The sequence below is a fragment of the Aspergillus pseudonomiae genome (assembly GCF_009193645.1).
Source record: "Aspergillus pseudonomiae strain CBS 119388 unplaced genomic scaffold BDV37scaffold_28, whole genome shotgun sequence".
NCBI classification, from domain to species: domain Eukaryota; kingdom Fungi; phylum Ascomycota; class Eurotiomycetes; order Eurotiales; family Aspergillaceae; genus Aspergillus; species Aspergillus pseudonomiae.
The window spans coordinates 334466-353536 of NW_022476020.1; the positions used below are offsets into that span (position 1 = coordinate 334466).

The 19071-nt window shown below is 46.9% G+C and overlaps 5 protein-coding genes and 1 non-coding gene across 6 annotated transcripts; 3 read left to right on the forward strand and 3 right to left on the reverse strand.

The window, feature by feature from the left end:
• Positions 1-35: 35 nt before the first annotated feature.
• On the reverse strand, positions 36-1802 carry BDV37DRAFT_293669 (aminoglycoside phosphotransferase family protein; the record flags this gene model as incomplete). Its single annotated transcript, XM_032089469.1, has 5 exons — positions 36-863; positions 917-945; positions 995-1373; positions 1432-1727; positions 1778-1802. 5 exons carry the CDS (start codon positions 1800-1802, stop codon positions 36-38), a joined length of 1557 nt encoding a protein of 518 aa, XP_031942103.1.
• Positions 1803-2802: 1000 nt separating this feature from the next.
• On the reverse strand, positions 2803-3501 carry BDV37DRAFT_282580 (uncharacterized protein; the record flags this gene model as incomplete). Its single annotated transcript, XM_032087080.1, has 1 exon — positions 2803-3501. The coding sequence occupies one exon, from the start codon at positions 3499-3501 to the stop codon at positions 2803-2805; it is 699 nt and encodes a 232-aa protein (XP_031942104.1).
• A 1480-nt stretch (positions 3502-4981) lies between these two features.
• On the forward strand, positions 4982-5071 carry BDV37DRAFT_t99. Its single transcript has one exon. It is a non-coding gene; the product is annotated as a tRNA-Glu (tRNA).
• Positions 5072-6400: 1329 nt separating this feature from the next.
• On the forward strand, positions 6401-8013 carry BDV37DRAFT_282581 (MFS transporter; the record flags this gene model as incomplete). Its single annotated transcript, XM_032087081.1, has 2 exons — positions 6401-6688; positions 6742-8013. 2 exons carry the CDS (start codon positions 6401-6403, stop codon positions 8011-8013), a joined length of 1560 nt encoding a protein of 519 aa, XP_031942105.1.
• A 188-nt stretch (positions 8014-8201) lies between these two features.
• On the reverse strand, positions 8202-11666 carry BDV37DRAFT_106490 (threonine/serine exporter family protein). Its single transcript, XM_032078268.1, has one exon. The coding sequence runs from the start codon at positions 11472-11474 to the stop codon at positions 8871-8873; it is 2604 nt and encodes an 867-aa protein (XP_031942106.1). The 5' UTR covers positions 11475-11666; the 3' UTR covers positions 8202-8870.
• Positions 11667-14198: 2532 nt separating this feature from the next.
• Positions 14199-14769, forward strand: BDV37DRAFT_246965 (uncharacterized protein). The gene has a single exon (XM_032081821.1). It carries the CDS (start codon positions 14452-14454, stop codon positions 14674-14676), a length of 225 nt encoding a protein of 74 aa, XP_031942107.1. The 5' UTR covers positions 14199-14451; the 3' UTR covers positions 14677-14769.
• The last annotated feature ends 4302 nt before the right edge of the window (positions 14770-19071 follow it).

Consider the following 19071-nt stretch of genomic DNA (forward strand, 5'->3'; position numbering starts at 1 on the left):
TTCCTCACAATCACGCCATTTCGATATAATAGAGATCATTCAAATGGCCAATGACGCTCGTACTCAGCCCTTTCCTCGTCAGTTTCAGCCAATTGCTCCAATATCTGATCTTTGATTTCGTGGAGGGCAGCTCTGCATTCATCGTATCGCTCGTGCTCGATGAAGCCCTTGTCCGGCCACAGATCGCCCATTCTCTCCTTGACCTCCGCAACAAGCTCGGTTCCTGCCACTGCACCATCGCTATCCTGTTTGATACGCTCGAAGTCTGCTTCCGAAAAGTTGAATGGGAACGGAATGTCGCTGGTGACAGCAGGTAAGTCCGCCCACGTGTCCTTCAGATCAACCAGAAGCGATTGGAAGTGCGCCTCGCCGTATTCGAACATTCGGTGAGCAAGAAATATCAGCCCGTATGCAGCCGTCTTTCGGAATTCGACTACTTGATATAGGTCTGGGTTTTTGGCATGCATGAGTTTCCGCCATCCAATGAACACATTTTGGATGGTATACTCATGCACAGCCGCGGACCGTTCTTCTGGTGAAAGCCCGGAGAGTTTCGGCCGTGGTGCCAGATCGAGCGTTTCAGGCTCAAGGCCATCCCAGTCGAGGAAGGCTGGATCGGGATTATGGTTGAAGAGGGGCGAGATGTGACAAGATTGCCAGTCGATAATACCCGTAATCTTTTCGGGATTATGCGGGTCTACGAAGACGTTGTCATCATGCAAATCATTATGCCAGAGACAGGGGCAGGTGATGGCTGTATCCTTTGGGATAAGGGCATCGACGACTTGTCGGTAACATGCCAAAGCAGTTATTTTCTTTTCCGTGTCTGGCCGGTAGAGCTTTGGGCCACAGAATAAGGCAATCTGTTTCGGAGATTTTTAAAGACTGGATTGGCCCTCATTTCTCGCGTCCCGACTGCTTGCAGATACTGCGCTAGAGAAGCCCCTGTAAATTTATCAGCGGCTGCATGACAATGATACGAACCACGACGTACATGGCCCTTTCTCAACGTCCAAAATTGATCTGCCTGCATCAAACCAATCCCGGCCTGTAGCCGGGCCAATAGCAAACTCCGGATCTGTGACGGCCTTGCCATCCTTGATGTAGTGGTTGCCTGGTGGTGGTTGCACATCTCCCGTGTAGTACAAGCTGCCGTAATGCGAGAATGAAACGCTCAGCCACTGCTTCTGGAGACGTGTCATGGCAAGAAGCAATTGAAGCTTTTGGGGCAGTGTCATCGTGCTCCAGACTTGTGACAGCGGAACACCTTCAATTTTCTCCATGATGATAAACTCAGCACCAACGGGGTGCGATTTTGCTTGCGAATTCCATGCGTATACGCGAGGCGCTGGGGTGTCAAGATGTTTTCTGGCCTCCCAAATCAGCCTTGTTAGCAAGACTTGGTGTCGATGGAGTTCAGGATGAACTTACGAAGTCCATCGTGGCGACTTCACTGGCCGTAGTAAAGTGTGAAACGCCAGCATTCGGGTTAGGCACCTTGGCTATGACTTCTCGGCCATTGCCCATAGACATGAGGAATGCTTTATTGAACATGCCGTCAGGGTACTTCTTGATGGAAATACATCGAGCGGCTCCGACTGAGTCTGCTGCGACACTTGCGAGCCTATTCATGTCGAATCTGATCTCTCGCTTTCGAAGATTCTCGACCTCATCTACAATAAAGCGGCCACGCGTGAATTTGAAGAATTCATCGTTAGAATCCCAGTCTGATGCGGATAAGTAATATGTTAAACCGCGCCCAAATTGGCGTGCTTACCAACCTGAGAAGAGTCTATGCCCATGCTCGTGGGACTGTGATCGTAGGATAACGTTGGAGCTTTAGAGATTGAGCGGCAGCGTTGCTTTGGGTTTGGTATTGTACTCTGAGCGCAGTGCCAAAGACGCGCGGATGGGGGTCGGCACATATTTCATGAAATGTGCAAATGGTTCTTGATCACGCCTACCCTCCAGAAAATAAGGCAACATTCGATCACGCAAACGTCAGATTGTCGAGAAAATCAAGGGGTAAGAATACGATCAATTCGGGGAATGCTGCTTTGCTACGCAAACCGAGAGATGATGGAAGATTAGATAGTGGTTGTAACGGTAAGAATTGGTCTAGAAGCGATAAAGCTGAGGTGTAAACGGAGGTGACGATAGAATGGCCACGGTTTGGCGTGGTAACTCAGATATCGTGGTCTTTCTATCTGGTGATTTTGGCTTACTGTCGACGCTAAGCTTTTCTAGTGTTAATGGGCGGATCCTAGTGCGTGAACAGAGATGATGATTGGCTAGATAATCTGAAGCTAAGTTATTCTAGGAACAGAACTATAAGAGCCTGGAGTGGTTCAATCGATCATATTTGTTTAACATTTCATAACCTCCATCACACCCTTACTACAGTACTGATCTGATAACCGAATGTCCATGATTGTAGATCAGTATGACAATATCTAGTCTTACTGTTGTCTATTGTACGTTAACAGAAAATGACCATGATATCGTCAATTGACAATCACCCTTATGCACATCTATTATGACTACTCTCTTATTTCTATATTGACTACCTTAATATTACTATCTATCTATAGTATAAAGGATAAAGTTATTAGAGAAGAACTTCCTCGAAGAAGGGAAACCCTATTCGATTCCACCCTTATAGTAGGCATTATTTCTCCGAATTCGTAGGCTCCATCTAGCCCCAATCACCGCTACCCCAAATTGGGATCAAGAGCCTTATAGTGGGATGTGAGATGATTGACAAAGCAATCGACCTATTTGCCAAGGCATAGCCAAAGATAATCAGGTACATCCGTTGGCGCGGTTGCTCAAACAAACATCACCTCCCTGGGCAAAGCCACCGTGGCCCTGGCAAGAGGCACTAGATCTGTGTTCTGCACTGACCTTGCTGTTGCAGGAAGTCCATGTAGTAGAGAAGAAAGAAGCTTTAACATGGTAGGTGGACCAGCTGATGCAGCAATTTGATTTTCCCCGGGACTCGCAGCGGCTGCGAGGGGCCTTTCCAATATCAAGATAAAAGCGACACGTCGTTCCAGATAGACAAGACAGAATATTAGCACATTTCGGCCAGTTTATAGCATGTCGCGAACTCAGAGTGTATCTAGGGTCAGCGCTTGTCTCGATGGCAGTTGGGTTGCCTCCCAAGGCGGCTAACAGATCGTGAACATCTTCGACCATGCCTGGGTCATTTGCGTCGAACTTCTGAGCGTAGGCTGCCTCGGTTAAAAGGACAGCCTTTTCCTCGTCGGTGTTTCCCGAGCTGGGGTCCAGAGAAGCGAGCCAGGAGCGAGTCTCAGCCTCGTAGCCGACATATTCAACATCTACGTCGAAGGGGCTCAGATCGCCCTCGAACTCAGGAAAAATATCAGAAGCACGGTGTGTGACGATAATGCTTGTAGGGCTTGTAGAAACGATCGGACTTGCTAAAGTGCTCGGAGCCCATGCAAAGCCAAGGAGACTAACCAGGATAGCTTTTTGCATTTTGGTGAGAATCTGCAAGTGAAAAGTGACGCGAGAAAGCTTTTGGCCCAATGGAATCCCGATTGTCGAAAAGGCAACTGTTAATCAAACTGAGATGTGAGGGTTTTCTTCTACGAGGTGAGTATCTTCGATTCTTATGAACTTCTCTGATTCCTCCTCGATGAAAGTTTTCGATAAATGCATGCGCCTATTCCCAAAATAAATACCCCACCTCCCCGCTAATGCATCGAGAAATGTACCTGGAAAGCCAGCCTTGCCCAGCCGATTTGAGTCCAGACACACTTGTCCGAGACGCCAAGTGTCCCTAATTTTGAGCCTACTGTATGATGCTGGCCGTAGTCACGATTAGCGCGAGGATCCTAGTCAGAGATACAACTCAACGATGCAACGTCGTCTTCACTTCCACCGGTGGCTCTAAGATAAGCACTACGTAGTTCAATTGAGCGAGGCGACCTATTTCGTGCTCACCATAGTTAATGGTAAGTCTTTGCATGCCTCCAAGCTGGCTCGGGCTCCGATGAGGGTTCTAAAGAAATGAGCTCATCGTCAAAGAAAGTCCTAGTGGGGAACTTTGAAATCCACTACCCACTACTCCGTAGAGATCTTGGGTTGGTGTATCATCGCTTCTAAGTCAGACATGGATCGGGCCGTGCAATCTACCAATCCGTTGGAGTCTTAGTGTTACCGTGGCATTAGCTTGGCAATAGCTTGCTCCTTTTGGCCTTGCTAAGTTGGTCGTAGTCTCATCGGGGGATGCGCGATTTTTGTGATGGCTCCAAGTTACGAAGTAAAAAGCAAAGAAAGAACTGGAACTGGTTGTTGATGTGACGCAAGATAAATCATCCCAGACTGAAGTTCACTGAATTTTGAGATTCGAATTGGCTTTTCTTGAACAAAATAGTGATTACATGAATCTTGAGGTCTGGTGTTTGTGGAGGGATTCTAAAGGAACCCGCCTTTCAAGTTTCACCGTGTATTCGAAACGCTCTGCGAAAAAAAAGTCGGATCGTAGGATATCATTATCAGTACCGGCTAGTACTGAGCAACGAACCATGAGGCAATTGAACATATAGTCTTACTGTCGTCTAGTATAAGTTCATAACTACGTTAATAGAATATATTAATGATATCGTTAATGTATTGTATCATGCTTATGTATATCTATCCATCACGGTCTATCGGATTCATTACTATATATCTGTTGTATAGAAGGATGGAGTTTTATAGAGAAAGAGTACCTCTTAAGAAATTAATCTTACAATAAGATGACTATTTCTCTTACTATTCCTTGACTACTCGGGCTAAAACCTATTCCATTTACCGGAAAGAAGAAAATACCGTGGTTGAAACCACTAAAGACCACGAGATTTATATATAACAATGCTATGAGTTCGACGCTGGGAGTAAGTCTATATAAGGGCATTAGTGGAACCAGGTCATACTTGATGATACCAAAGATAGGCGACTTTTGTCAATAACATCCGATATGGTGTAACGGCTAACATCGCCGCCTTTCATAAAATGAAAGCAAGTTCCGCGGCAGCTCGGGGTTCGATTCCCCGTATCGGAGTCAAATTTCTTTTTTTGTCCTTTGACATTGCTTTTGACATACGGAGTACAGATGCACGTCCAATATACCTACCATACGTCCTTTTCTATTCTAACATCCAGTCATTCAACACCACTTTCTTCTTCCCATCCCGTCGCCAATCCGGGGCTGTTCCAGTCTCGGTATACCAGCCACGCATACTACCTATTCCAATTACCTCGACTCGGGTGTGTCACAATTAGTTAGTATCTATTCGCACAGCGACCCATTGGCAGGGAGCTGGGGCTGGATGCTGGGTTGGACTAGCTACGGTACAACAATGAGGTGCTTTCTGCCATCTAGATATCACTGCTTTATATTGTATCTACCCTCTTTCTGAGAAGTTATACTCTGTATTTCTTAGCAGGTGCATCGAACGAGAGATTACCATTTATAGCAAAAGTCCTGTCTTTTATGCATACTCTAGTGCTAGCATTTGCTCCTCAGATTATTCTTAAATAGAGCGACAGGGGGCCCTCTACTATACCTTGTTGCGACGGCTGCATTGACTGCTTACTTACTTATGTTATGGGCAGGCTGTCCCCTCTTCCGTCAAAGAGGACATACCGAATCATGTGCCCTTCGTTAATAACATATACAGCTTCTTTGGTAAAATTGTTAGCAATGATATGCCTTTTCCGTGACCCTAAAGGTCATATATGATGTCACGGACCCCCGAGAATAAAAGACAAAGGTGGGGGACTTAATCTTTTTAATTGATTGTCTAGATCACATAGTTTGCCTACACTTACGGGCCAGCTTAGTCTCTATATCACAGTGCTCGCGTTCTCGTAGGGCTATTTTCGCCTTCAAATTTCAATGTGTAAGAACAGAAGTGAAGCAGGTTCTTTCCTTCTTGGGTATTGTCTTCGCTTGTAATTAACCCGTCAAGGGTTATTCAGCTTTTATTCCCATTTCTCTATGAGTGTATTAAAAGAGTATTCATGTATCGACTCCTTGTGATCCTCTTCATCAGTTTGCTATAGTGCAGCGCATGGCTTAAAAAACTAGGGGTGTACATTGAAGACTTAGCCGAGGATGAGCCCTTGTCCGATAGGGGACCACGGCCAGTTGCTAAGAACTTAACCTAGCGACCAACAGCCGCTATCGTCAATATTTGTATCGACTAACGCAACCTACTCTACTACTATAAGGAACACCAAATCATGCAACTGACCTCAAATATTGATAAAGTCAGGTGACTATAGAGAGCACAGACCACTTCGGTTTTGCCCTAGGCCCCGCAAGTTGTATTGCTTTCTTTTTAATGTAGAAGTTTTCATACAAGGAAAATGACTTCGGGTTGTCATGATGCAGAAGGCCCTCCATGGGATACTATCTAGCCCGGGTGGCCCTGAGGAAAAGACTCAGGGGGAGGCCTCGGGCAATGCCATCTTAACTCACACACCATCTAGAGCCAGCGAGGTCGTGTATTCTGCATTTTCAAAAGTGCAGAAGAGATATATTGTCTTGTGTACATCCTGGGCTGGTTTCTTTTCTCCGGTCTCTTCACAGATTTACTACCCAGCCTTAAACACCCTGGCCCATGACCTACATGTCTCAAGTGGCTTGATCAATCTGACCCTCATGAGCTATATGGTAAAATTCCCTTTCCCCTTCTGTCCGTGAATAAAAGTGCTTACGACAAGAAGATCTTCCAAGGGTTATCGCCCATGTTCGTGGGGGACTTTGCAGACAAAGCAGGCCGACGACCAGCCTACACCGGATGCTTCATCCTGTACATAGCAGCCAATATTGGACTTGCACTCCAAAACAACTATGCCGCACTCTTCATTCTCCGCTGTCTGCAAAGCGCCGGTATCAGCACCACCATTGCGCTCGGCTCGGGGGTGGTGTCGGATATCGCAACTGCCGCCGAGCGGGGCTCATACATGGGCTTCGTAACTGCCGGCACGCTACTGGGCCCGTCCGTGGGTCCGGTCATCGGAGGCCTACTGGCGCAGTATCTAGGATGGAGAGCCATATTCTGGTTTCTGGCTATATTCGCGGGCGCCTTCGCCGTGCAGTTCTTACTGTTCTTCCCCGAAACCGCCCGGAAAGTAGTCGGCAACGGCTCGATCCCGCCTCCAACATGGAACTTATCATTGATCAACTGGTACCAGACCAGGCCAAGAAGAACAGAAGAAGGACAGGAAGCAAACAACAACACTGTAGAAGCAAGGCATAAGATCACTTTCCCAAACCCGCTAAGAACCCTCTCCATCGTCTTCCAAAAAGACACCAGCCTAATCCTCCTCTCCAACGCCATCCTTTTCGCCGGCTTCTACGACGTCAGCGCCTCCATCCCCTCCATCTATGAAGACCTGTACGATCTCAACGACCTCCAAATCGGCCTCTGCTACATCCCCTTCGGCCTCGGCGCCACAATCGCCTCCATCCTCTCCGGAAAACTCCTAGACTACAACTACCGCCGTCTCGCCCGCCGACTCGGCGTCCCCCTCCACCACAGCTCCAGGGACCAAACAGACTTCCCCATCGAAAAAGCCCGTCTGCAACTCGCCTTCCCGCTCCTAACCATAGGCAGTCTAACCGTCATTGCATTCGGATGGGTCCTGCACTTCCGCGTCCATCTGGCGGCGCCCACCACAATCCTATTCGTAATGGGGCTGGGCTTGACCGGCGCCTTTAACACAGTAAGTACCTTGCTTGTGGATCTCTACCCCGGGAATGCGAGTGCCGCGACGGCGTCGAATAATTTTGTTCGCTGTCTGCTGGGTGCCGGTGCTACGGCGTTGATTGATCCGATGTTGAATGCCATGGGGAGGGGATGGTGCTTTACTTTTATTGCGTTTGTTATGTTGGCCACGGCGCCGCTTTTGGGGGTTGTGGTGAGGTTTGGGCCGCGGTGGAGGAGGGAGAGGTTGGCCAGGACTGAGACTGATGGGTCTGGGGTGAAGTTGTAGTTTTTTTTTTGGGTATCAGTGGCTTTGGCATAGACTTATGTAGATACATAGACATTATACTATTGTTGCTAGTAATAAATAGCTATGGTATCTGGTGAATGTCAAAACATGACTGAATGAGAAAGAGATAAAAGACTGGTAACTACTGGATACAATAAGTTCGTGTGCTGGCCTATAGTACAAGGTAGGACATTATAATACAGCTGGATATGCTATCAACGTTCAACCCAGAACCTGAGTGATAATCCGGTAACCAAAAATGATCTTACATGAGGTAAAATGATACTCAGGCAGCCCGAAAAGAATCTGCGACCTGAAACCGCAGAAATCCGTGCGTATTTTCTTCAAATGATATAAACATATACCCAGAAAAAGCTAAAGGCAATCTAAGCAGCCACCTGCGCCGACCCAGTTTATATTTATCGTAGCCCAGAGCAACAAACCCCAAACATCAGATACAAATAACCAAAAGACATACAAAGAAAAGATAAAGAAAGAATCATAGCTGCTGAATATCCCGTCCATTGCTCGCTAAATCCGACCAATTCAAATCATATCGTGGCATCCCAGATGCAATAGAAGGCTTCAATGTGAGAGAAAACTGACCAGAAAAAGAAATGCAAGAGATAGTATGTGACGCCGGTATATAAACAAAACAGAAGTCAAAAGAAATAGAGAACAGATAGAGGGACACGCTCAATAACACGACGAACTCGCTTGCTGCGTGACGATGATGCAATCAATATCAAAAACTTGTGAGAGTTTCAACATAGATAAATGACGGAATGAAAATGCGAATGCATGAGTATGTATGCATGTATGAGTGTATATGCATGTATGCATGTTTGCATGGTGTTTTAGAAGCTGAACAGTCCGCTGCGTTTCTTTCCAAGCGGGTACACGACCAATGCAGCGAGGAAAAGACCGACGGTGAAGCCGATTGCAACCTGGACCATGCCGTATCCGATGTCGAAGACGACTCCGTGGAACTGATCGTTGCTCGTTGCTGTGGTCATGTTCTTTGCTGCGTCCACGAATCCCTGTGTGCCGTTGGCAACGACAGAAAAAGGTGTGATTTTGCTGGTGATTTGCTCTGCTGATGCGATCCCGGAGATCAGGGATCCACTGGCTGCGAGTCCGGATGGGACTAGAACAAAGATAGCAGGGAGCATCGCGGCAGCTGCGAAGCCGTGTCGCAATCGGCTGTAGAGGTTTCCCATGACGCCGATCACGAAGGCGCCCAACGCATTGGACACTTGTGTACTCGAATAGAATCGCTTCGCGCCGAAGTAGTTGGTCACATACCCCGCGAAAGCAATAGCAATCATCATCGGAATTTGTTTCAACTTGGCGTGGTTGACTACGGCAAGGCAGATGGTGAAAGGAATGACGAAAGGGAAATGTTGGAGGTATTCGTTGGTGATCGGACTGGCGGGGCATGTATAATCGGAGGAGGCATTGCTATCCAAGAGGCCGTATACAGCGGTGCCAATGGTGATACCGAACCCAAGGAACAGGGAGTAGATGATGGCGTAAACCATGCGGACGGAGCCCGCAACGATACTGCGGGATTGTAGCTCCAGGCTGGCGCATAGCACCATGTAGCCAGGTAGGATGAGGGCGATTGACGATTGGGCCAAAGCAGAGAAGCAGAAGAGACGTTCACCGTTGTAGCGGATGCTTCCGAAAGCCCTAGCTAGGAATGACGTCAAGACCGCTGCCGAAATCTCGAACACATTCGAGTAGAGATAGGACCGAGGGGACAGGACCAGTTGTAGAATACCCAGGAGACATCCCAGCACGAAAGCGATGGGCATGTCGATGGGGCGAGCATTGAAGGCAAAGGGCCCGACGCTGGCACTGGCGAAACCGTGAATCAAAATCAGGAACCAAACCGGGTATCTGTTCGGTCGCTTCATGATCTCCTCGAGCCGCTGGGTGGCCTCCTCGACGCCGATGACGTCGTGAATCACCTCCTTGTAGATTTGATGTACGTCAGATAGTCGACTCAGGTCAACACCCTGGTGAGAGCGGACCAGCTTTACTTCGGTGGTGTGGGTAGACGCGTCGTCAAATGAAATAATCATGCAGCCCGGCATATACAGGAATTGACCGTCGATCTCTAGAACGCGAGCAGACATCCTCATATACTCCTCCAACCTGTGTGTAGGTGCCCCGTATTTCATCAGTGCACGACAAAGTAGGAGTAGATAACGTTGACGTGAGAGGAGCTCGGCGATGTGAACAGTGATCCGGATCTCATCCTCCAATTGTGGTTTTCCCATCCTCTTAGGCATACCGGGTATAGCACCAATGCTTCGTGAGCGCTTGAGCATGGCAATAGGAGAACTAGACGAGTTTTTGGCTGTCGATCCAGACAGAGATATGCTGGATTGGTTCGGAGATTTCTCGTACCACTTCCTTGGCCGCTGGGGCTTCCAGCTAGGGTCCGGGGACAAGCCTCGCCCACTAAGCCCTGACGAACTGCTCTGACGGGAGTGACCATACCGGCCTCGAGGATAGTTCTGCTGAGAGGGTTGATCATAGAGCTTCAGGAGGGAAGAGAGAATGCCGCCGCGATAATGAGTTGGCCGTTCGACATAGGCGTCAGGATCTCTCTCCTCAAGAGGAGTGATCTGACCAGAGCGGAGACCGGGAGAGGGAGCGCGAATGCGCGAGAAAAAGTTAAAGTCCTTTCGAGTCATTTGTCGCACTAGCTGATGGGCTTCTGCAGTGCGTGTAGATTGTCGCTTATCTATGAGGTTGTCTTCATCGTCGGAGAAGAAGTCGTATTGCTTCTCAGGAAGACTGATCATAGGAATCTCGTCACCATCCTCGGAGGGTAGCGCCACTTCTGTAGGTGTGGACGCTATTGATGACGGCAGACTTGAACGAGGACTTGGCCTTGGAGACTTTGAGGAGCGGCCAAGGAGGGATGCGAGCCTCTGAGCTCTCTCTTGTGCGGAGTAGATGGCCCTCCCCTTCTCATAGCTGACCTCATTGTCCCCGGTGACTCCTGGGGAGCTAGCCTGAGAGTGGATCGTTCGGCCGGTGACACCCGTTGGTGAACTCCCGCTGATATCAACCAAAGGAAACGATTGGGGCTCGGCGGATGCTTTATCCGTCGATGGAATGCTAGCGGTGGGTAGTGGCTTTTGCGGCAATGATGTACCCCTTCCATCAAACAGGCTCTCTGACGTTGATCCGGAGGGAACTTCGCCAAGCCCATGTTCGCTAACAGTAAACTTAACGCGATTGGTGTTCTTGAGAATGCCGGCATTCCGATGCCTGCCCTGAGCTCCGCGGAGGTCCATCGATCGGTCCTGAAGGGCTTCACTATTGGGCGATGCTAGAGAGGATACACGCGGCCCTGCAGAGGATCTACTTGCCCCCTCAGGTACTTCAGTGACGCTCGAACGCCTCGAGGAGGCGACTGGTAAGTCGAAATAACCACCGGCCATTTTGGGTTCTTTACGTGACTCGCCAAACAGGGTCCAAGCAAATTCTTTGGGTATTTGTGTTACCTGTGTTCTTTCGACGTTCTTTTCTTGATTGCCCCTCGTGAGGTATTATTTCTTTGCTTGCCTTTTATTTGGTCTATGTCGAGCCAGCGACTAGAGCTTTGGCTGAGTGAGCGCGTGGGTGTAGCCTACCGAGACGGTTAGATCAGTACTGGGTTGCTAGCAAGAAGCTTTGCCAAGGGCTTACCTTCGTGGAATCTTGTGACAGGAAAAGCTCTTGAGCACGGACAGGATGACCTGTGTGTAGCGGTACTTTGGACACAACTTCCCGGAGGGAAAAGTCGGACCGATAGGAAAGAAGGGGTAGAGGTCCCGCCACAAGGAATGATAGTACGTCACGGGGACATGGCTCCAAATCTAGGTAGGGCCTTGAAAAGCAATCCACTTGCACGGTACAAGGAGAAAGGAGGAGATATATCTGGTATCCTCTTTTTGCCCCACGGAAGACTGATCCAAAGACCCGAATAGGAGGAGAGAAGGAAGGATGTCGTTTGATATGGAGTAGTGACTAAGAGTCGAAACAGGGAATGCCGATTGAGAATATTCAATCAGGACCGTAAAAGATATTGGATATTGTGCGACCTGTCGTTGAACCTGAGGTCATTCAAGGTAAGAATATTAGAAGTATTAAAGTTGCAGTAAATTGCTGATACCCAGGGTCCTGACGTTAGGGGATGTGAGAGAGATGCTGGAGGGAAGTGGAGTTTTGTATCAAATCGCTGCAGTGTCTTCGCCACGATGATAAATCACCGGCTGGGGAGAAATTTGATATCCACTGGCAGATGAATCACCGATTAGAGTTGCCAGATAGGAAAATCAAAAACACAAGAAAAGTTCATACTCCGGCGTTTAAAAGGATTCAATCGTCTAGCCCCTCCTTTGATGGCGTCAACCCTCAGGGGATTTAGTTGGAGTAAATTACCAACAGAGAAACAAGACTGAGTGTGACAGCCAATTTCGATGGACTAGAACAACGCTTAGGCATAGTCAGGGTAGCTTTTTTTTTTCGCGACTATCTTGGCTGTGACCATGGTCGACAGCCGTGGTTCCACGGGATCCACGATGGTACCACAAGTGGCCAAAGGGGAGTCACATTAAGTCTTAGATGGAGATTGTCCGGTCCATGGAGAGAATAGATTGGGACCCTTTCGTTCTTCTAGAACCTCTTGTTTCTACATGATTTTTGTCACCTTTCCCCTCCTTTTCTCGTGTTTTTGTCTTTCTATGTTTTTGGGGTTTGTTATTGTGCGGTTGGAAAATTTAGAAATCGTGAGCTGAATTGTCAGACTGTCTCCACCGGTCGAACAGTCTCGATCATCCTTCTGGAACCTTTAGAGCAGAGAAGATCACTGGATCCATTAGCGTTAGTGGAAGAAGAGGACTAAGCACAATGCTAGTCAGGCCCTCCTTTTTCTTTTTCTTCTTTCCCTTATGGATCCTCTCAAGAGGCAAAAACCGGAAGTGGATCCGAAGGAACAAGTTTATCAAGAGATAGCAGTTGCTTTTTTAGCGCCCGAACCGGACCGCTAAAGAGAAACCCAAGGATAAGGAAAGTGACCCACGGAAGGTTCGGCCGGTCTGGACACGGCGTTCCTATTCGGAAGGCAATAAGCTGTGCGAATAAGAAGAGACACTGGCATCTCGTTTTTTTTTTTTTTTTTTTTTTTTTTTTTTTTTTTTATGTTCGGCTACCCGATGTTGGCTCATGAAGCCGATAGAATGCCGACTGCGTATGCGGAAATGATGAAGCTTGTTTAGCTTGACATGCACGGCATGATTGGGTTGCTTTTTCTCCTATCACGCAATCGTGATCATCAACAGGAGATTTTCAAGTTATGGTGGTGGGGACAAAGAAGTGATAGTTTAGGTGGCAGTTCAGTCTTACGAAGCTCCCTGGGGCTCCGCCGTCATCGTCACGTGGCGGTAGAAAAATTTTTAGAGTATGAAGTAGCAAGATAGTAAGACCAGGAGACTGATAGGTAACAGTGAGAGATAAGGGACAGAAAAGCAGAGGAGGGGCATGGTGGGGGAGAATTCTAGAGGTGAGGTTGGAATTGAATTGATTGGATATCAGATGCAAGATGCAAGTTGATGGCAGTAAGCTGGTTACGAATCCTGCTGTCCCCCCTATCAGCGATGGCCGGCCACCCCTGTGCAGATGGAGCTGTCCCTGTTGATCAGCTTCTAAACCGGGACTAATAGATTTGCTGCTGATCAGCTCTCTGAATATGCACGGGGCACCGTAAGGTCTGTGATTTTCAGCGGCGCAACGGATTGGGTATTCCGGAGGCTTCCACCGTTGATTTCTGCCCAACCATTGACTTTTTTTTTTTTTTTTTTTTTTCCCACATGATACACGGAGTATATTACGGATATTAAAAATTTTGACTTCGTGGTTGTCGAATTAAGACACCTATCTGTTTCCTATTCACGTGGCGGGATCTCTATCTGACATGACGACTGAAACCGTTTCGGCCTCGCTTCTACTAATCCGAACCTTGCGAAGAAAGACAAGGTCTAACTTGGCATAAAGTTTGTTCCTGTCAGCATGGAGCTCACAGTTTCAGGCAACAGCTCCTTACATGATGTTTGAGCTATCATGGCCCACTGGACCTCATAATCGCACAGCCATGCTTCGACTGATTCGTTTTATACGTATAATTTTCATGATTGACCGAAGCGAGACCCACATCCATATCCATAATTATTTGTTGTTAATATTAGCGGGCCAGTTATATCAGCTCATGCCTCTCATTGTAGTGTTTACCATGATCACAGCCTAGTAAAACCATACTTTACGTGGAATGGCTGGAAGTATCATACTAGACGCCCCAGACATTGCACTGTATATCCCGAGATCGCGCCTACTCCTGTAGCACAGCATCTCTCACAGCTGTGGCTCTACTGTTGCTCTCTCATGATGCTAGAAAAGTCACCTCAGATACCAGAATATGTGGAAAGGTATTATATAACGTTTTCCCAGGGAGAATCTACATTGGCTGTTTGTGTTGTGCGTTCTAGGTACCTAGGCCATGGCATGCATGCAATCTACCTTGATATATTCCCTTTTTCTATCGCCCTGCTAATCACTGTTAAGTTCGGCATAACAAACTCTGCCTCGAGCAAGGTGCTTACTGCATAACAAAGACTGTCAGTCTCTCTACCCTTTCCCCCTGTTTCCTCTATCAGCATATAGTAATCTGTCGGTCTTATCACTGCCAAAGCAGTATATCGGTCAACGCAGTGTAACCTGACACATTCTTCAATAGCAGTCCGACTCAAGCCCAGATTCCGGGGATGACTGTGCATTCCATCTTAATACAGGGACCAATACTCGATTAGGCTCGAATTAGTAGAATAAATGGTAACACCGAAATACCGTTATTGGCGGGGGGAGGTGATGCCGAGCCGGAACGGCATGTATGTGACTTTGGATGTCCTACAGGAATATTTCTTCCCATCATGGGGTACTGTGTGGTTGAGGAGGTAATAGGATTGGCAAATGTCAAGCAATATCTTGAGGGAAATCATTACCGCTACCAACATAAACAAGCCCATGAAAAGATACTTAATAATCGGGCGGCCGGGATGCTATTTCTGGAACGAGTGGAGCCGAGCTTATTTACCTTCGCGATCTTTTTACGCCATTGTGGGCTGTCATAGAATGATGCCTATGGTTTTGTAGTTGATTGATATTATGGTTCACTTTTCCATTCATAATCGTATTCATATGCTATTACTATGTGTAGGGTATGATGTTGTCGATGTAACCGGTCCACCAGCACACCATGAAAATTGACCGGACATAGTACTGCTGACAAGTCCATTCCCAAAACAATACACATTCTTCGCAAAATATTATTGAATGATAAGACTAGACAAGTGGCATTGTCCTAAGCCGAGTGACAAATACCTCTCTATGACTCAACGTCTCAAAAACCCACACCTTTATCGATCGCCACCAGCGACTAATCGGATAATAAGCACTAACAGACTGTAGCCCCCTAGATAATTACTCACAGCCCTGATAGTGGTACCGTTGACCTGGGTAAGCAGGGACTAGAGCCAGGAAACCGAGTCACCGTTCAGCAGGTAACTGATATCTACCCTCAAGGACGGTGGCCACCGTGCAGTAAGCGAGCCAGACTAGAGCTAGCTTAGCAACTAACGGTCCCTAGATCCACTCATCCACCCGCCCACCGACATTTCCAAAGTTTTATACTCACCATCGACCTTCTAGATCTTGTGCCGCCCCAGTAGATTTGGGTCAGGTGGTCTGCAAAGATATCTCGGCTCTCGGCGAAAAAATGACAAAAGCTAAGATTAAATTAACGAATCAACAATGCTGGAAAAAGAAAGGATCAAAAGAAGCACAGATCACCGGCTGATCGACCGATGCGTCGCCATAGAATGAATCACATGGGAAGAATCTGAGGGAGGACTGGACAAAATTTTTTTTCCGGCACCCCCGATAAGCTAGCCCTACTTTACTCCATCTGCCATCGTTGGCATTATCAACCAGTAAGTTTTCCACTGTACCTAACGGGTTGCAGAGGTTTCTGTGTACATAATTCTGAAATGAAAACATAATAAAAAAAATTAATAGACTGCTCCAGACCGACCATTGCGTTAAGTCACTATCACGATCTCAGTCACACAAAAGTGCTAGCAACATGTTACATCCCCAACCACTTGCATTTTACATAAAATTCCCGACGGTTACGAAAATTTTTAAAAAATGGTGCACAGACCCCATTGATTGATCAGGGATTTATCTCTCTTCCCTGTTGGCGATCACTAGCGCCAGGAAATACTTTGAAAGGCCCGATGCGCCATGATCTATAGTGGAAGCAGCTAGATCACCAACTCCCAACAAAGTGCAGTACTAACTAGAGCAACGGCCTGATTGTGTTCCACGTGGAAAGAAGAATCAACTAGTTTGGTCTGTGCGATTTACTGAAACCGTTATTGCTAGGAGACAGGCGTCATATAAATTTTCAATTTGGGGAGTAGCTACCCTCTGTGGGTATAAAGCATTACCCATGGAAAGCAAGAAACCACGCACTAGACCCATTTCCCAGTTCATTGCTAGACTAAAAAACTTGATAATGTATTGCTGCCCAACGATTCATTACTTCCCCTTAATTCTCTCACGCAGATGGTCAGTGCTTGCGATCTAGCGCCTGCTAATTTCCCTGCAGAATCACGGAATCGCGTCGTGCATGATGCAGACTTATCACGCCGAATTTTGATTTCAGGGTAGATACCGAAGACTTCAAATGTCGGCCCGAGAAAGGTGTAACCAGATAGACCGTTGAGCCTTACAAATATACATCATGTGGCCAATGGTCAATGCTCTGGCGGACTTCGGCACTTACAGGGACTGAGCTAGCAAGAGGGTCATATGGATGCATAGCTGTACCAATTGATTTTTGAACCTGCTGGTTGTCTATCGGTACTACCCAGCATCGCATTGTGAGCGGATCCAAAAAAACTTTACAACTATAGGTCAGAGGACGCTTAGGATGCAGCCTTGTTGCATACTAGGAACTGTGGTTATCGCGAAATTGCGACAACCTGTGACTATATCATAGTAGCTGTAATCATTGCTTAATGCAACATCGCTTGAAGCGGTGTACCGATATCTATCTGCAGGATTCTAGCAATAACATCCATTGCTCCGTATACTATTTTCTTCCAAGGTGCTCTCGGTATACGCTGAAGCAATAGCTACCTGTTCAAAAAAAAAAAAATCATCTAGCGCACCGCTCATTACCCTTAATACCCTTGGTAATCAATGAACGAGGATTTATTTCCTTTCCCTTTTTCATTTTGAGTATCAAAAGCGTCCCGATGATATAACTTGATATGGACGAATCAAGTATCCGCCAATCGGTGACGTGTAATCAACCTTCCCTCAAGCCAGCGATATCTTAATAGGTATGCAAATTCCTTCTCTTCTCTTCTACTCGGGACTTATCCACATAAACGCGTCATCCGCCTCTATCACCTCTCGTGAATGGTGGCCTTTAGTCATAGACAAGATGCGAACGTCTCTCCCCTCGGCTCTTCTCGGTCTTCGCATGCGTTTTCGTCCGGAGTGGGACATTTTGGACAGGTATTGGGTCGATCTTCATGCGTGATGATATCATGCAGAAACTTGTACACCAAGTAGCACTCGTGTGTAGCTTCGCATTGGTGATACATCTTAGGTTTAAATCTACTAATATTGATAAGGGGTCTGAGACACGTTGAGGGAATACTCTAGGAGAGATTCTAGCCCGGAGTTGTATCAAGCAATGATCCATATATATCAGACTGCAGCTGGGAACTAAGCCCATGATGCTGTGGCTTTGAAACAAATACGAGCTTTCTTCGGGACCTCAGTCAGCATCTCAACCAGTGTCTTCGGCAACCGAATTAGAACCTCAGTCTCTGAAACATACACGCGTCTGGAATATTCCAAGTGATAACGTCTCACGTTGAGTAGTCAAGGAATGAGACATACGAGATGCATGCGCTTCTAGAATGGCGAATGCGAGAGTAGAGAATCATCAACTATTAGGGTTTCTGTGCCCCCGAAGTAAGTTGACTAAGAAACCACTAAGCTGTCATTTGTACGGCTGGCACACTCGTACTTTTGAGATAAGAAATTGCTCTCGGATAAAAGTCCAGGTTCTGGTAAGCTTACCGAGTCTGCGAGTATGTATGGCATATTGATACATACACTGGATTCTGTATTAAACTTTGTACAGTATCCTCAAGAGCCATTCAACTATTGATAACTAGATTTATGCTATATGTGTTGCTCTTATGAGTATTGCGTACGGTGTATCTAGATTCTATAGAAACGTGAAAATTTCATCCATAATGTCTCTTAGTTGACGAGTTACAACATGGTAGGTATCAACGGGTAGTGCATGCAAAGCCAAGTTCGACAGACAATCATTAATAACATTTTAAAACCAAACCCAATTTCAACAAATAGATAATAGTCAAGAATACTGCTGAGGAATAACTTCCCCTTGTCTGCCATGACATTTCAGTACGCCACTGACGGCTCCTATTACTCCATCTGTTGGGCCTTAGTTAGAAAGCAGCCTTGTCTCTTTCATGAAGGTACGCTTACCCATGTCAAAAGATACAGAACCTGCGGTCACAAAGTCAGAGTCCGGCGTTTCTATTGATGAACCCCCCGGCGCGTTCCTGCACATGCACTGGAAGTTGTGCATATTAGGGATGAGAAGTTGTCTGTAGTCGTAGTAACGACAGCCATAGCAACCACCTTGCCGGATCCCATTTCCACTATGTTCATTAGTTATTACTTATATACGAATAAAAGCATAATCAAAGCCATAACATAGTTATATACCTACCCTTGTACTGATTTAAAATTGTGTGTCTGCCTGTTCCAAGCCAGACATTGGTCCAGGTCAAGCCTCGAGTCTACAACCGCCTCCGACGAAGGGGTTTGGGGCCTAGATGTGTTGCCTCTGTTGTCCCTGCATTTTGCCCTCATATACTGTTTCTTATTGCC

Bases quoted from the DNA above. Each gene is read 5' to 3' on its own strand.
- BDV37DRAFT_106490 (XM_032078268.1), bottom strand. From the start codon at position 11,474: ATGGCCGGTGGTTATTTCGACTTACCAGTCGCCTCCTCGAGGCGTTCG.
- BDV37DRAFT_246965 (XM_032081821.1), top strand. From the start codon at position 14,452: ATGATGCTAGAAAAGTCACCTCAGATACCAGAATATGTGGAAAGGTAT.